This window comes from Cyprinodon variegatus, unplaced genomic scaffold (genome assembly GCF_000732505.1).
Source record: "Cyprinodon variegatus isolate N-32 unplaced genomic scaffold, C_variegatus-1.0 Scaffold572, whole genome shotgun sequence".
In the NCBI taxonomy this organism is placed as follows: Eukaryota; Metazoa; Chordata; class Actinopteri; order Cyprinodontiformes; family Cyprinodontidae; genus Cyprinodon; species Cyprinodon variegatus.
The window spans coordinates 79,040-81,094 of NW_015151025.1; the positions used below are offsets into that span (position 1 = coordinate 79,040).

At 36.8% G+C, this 2,055-nt stretch overlaps 1 protein-coding gene across 1 annotated transcript in view; it reads left to right on the forward strand.

Annotated features, from left to right (window-relative positions):
- Positions 1–2,055, forward strand: part of LOC107095777 (cytochrome P450 2J2-like) — an 11,595-nt gene that overhangs the window by 6,628 nt on the left and 2,912 nt on the right. Inside the window, exon 8 of the mRNA XM_015392067.1 lies at positions 1,254–1,395. Coding sequence (XP_015247553.1) covers positions 1,254–1,395 — 142 coding nt within the window. The remainder of the gene's footprint in view (positions 1–1,253; positions 1,396–2,055) is intronic.

The following is a 2,055-nucleotide window of genomic DNA, read 5'->3' on the forward strand; positions in this document are numbered from 1 at the left end:
TTCACCAGGAGTGGGATGGGACAGGATTTAGATTTCTACTCTGGACCGGGATCGGGACGGGAGACAATTTTTTTTTTGTGGGAGTGGGACGGGACAGGAGTGAAAATCCACTCCCGTGTCAGTCTCTAACCCATACCACCATTGTAGTGCTGGACCAGGGCCCCGCCCGATGCTGGTATCGGTATCACTGCAACACTAGTGAGGAGACGTGTTTTATCAGCCGCTGTTCGGTTTGGAGAGCTGAAGGAAGTTGAGAGTTAGGTAAACCAGATGGCAAAACCCAGAGCAATGTGATGTGTGATCATGGGTGTTTGGGTATAGACAGTGGCTGAAGTAACCCAGCAGGAGGATGCTGGGATTGTTTATTCAGGGTGCAAACATTCAGCATTTCAGCAGGCTGAAACATACTCCTTAATGTCCTTATAGACAGACGGCCACCAATACAGGCAAGGGATGAGCACCACTGTACAAATGGTACCTGGATGGGCAGAGGAAGTAGATATATGATGTAATCTGACAGCAAAAGGAAAAACAGTTTTGTTAGTGGAGGCATTAGTGGGTGCAGGCTCAGCTTCCAGGGCTTCCAGGAAAACATCCTCTAACTTTCAGGTGAGGGATCCAAATAGGGCTGCAACTAATGATTATTTAGAAAATCGATTAATCTGTCGATTAATAATCGTTTAGATTTATCAATTAATAATCGGATAGCCAAAGGTTTCTTAAAGACGTTTTACCAAAAACAAACCAGCTGAAACTAAAATGTTTTCACATGAGGTGGTCTGGATTGAGCATATTGACAGATGAAATGTTTGTTTTTTTTTCTTAAATGCACAATGTTTATATATATTTTTTACTATTTTGATATACTTACTGCTCTAAGTGGGTCATTCTTTCAGCTAGAGGCACATTTTAGAGTCTCTATACTCCTGTTAATGATTGATCGATTACTTGACGTTGAGGATTACTTCAGTAGTCAATTATTAACAATTAAACTGATAAATTGTTTCAGCCCTAGATCCAGTGGTGCAAGTAGGTGGGAGGAAGGGAGCATGTGACACATCTAAAAAGTTTATTTCCTTTTTATTTTCATCAACAGTCCAGGGCGACTGTTGTTAGGTTTGCTTTTTTAATGAACTGTTGCTTTAAATTCTCTTTGACATAACACCGGAAATCAACATTTTGCCTTATAAAAAAAAGAACTAACTAAAAACTTTTATTCATTATGTTTTTTGTTTACATTTTCAAATTCTCAGGGAACTTTGATTATACCCACACTTCATTCTGTCCTCCGCGATAAGTCAGTATGGGAGACTCCAAATTCCTTTAACCCTCAACACTTTCTGGATGAGAATGGAAAATTTAGAAAGAGAGACGCTTTTATGCCGTTTTCTGCAGGTAAGCATTTTTTTTAAAAGTCCTTTAGAAATAAATTCAGTTTCATTTACACCTCTGTGTACATCTCTGATCTTCTGTCACTAGTTTTTGTTTAGTCCAACATCACTTTGACAACTACAGTTGAACACCTTAAAAATATTTCTATTCAAACCCTAGACACCCGAAATTATATACATGTTTGTGTTTATTAAAAAGTTATTTTTTTGTCTTAAACTAGTTGCCAAATTGAAATTTCTAAACTTTCTATTCATTTAAAAATAAGTAGAAATTTAGGTATATTACAAATTTGTGACAACGTTTATAACTATACATACACTGTTAGGAAGGAGATTTTCTAGAATAAGACTAATGGGAATATTTTCCTGTTGTTATTAGATGAAGTATTTGTGGGCGAATAAACTTTGTCACCATTTAAAAAAAAAAGTTCTCATAGACTGTGTCCGAATATCCACCCTAACCACCTTATAGAGTGCTTAATATAGTGGTTTAGCCACAAAACTCATTTTATATGTACTGTATGTTTAATACTGCTATTACCTATTTGTGCACATTATATTTTTGACGGAAATATTAAATGAAAAATACTCGCTAAAAAGTGTAGCCACTTTTCAGACCGCTCTAGCACTTTGATTTCTAAAAAGCTCCTAGCGCCAAATCTAG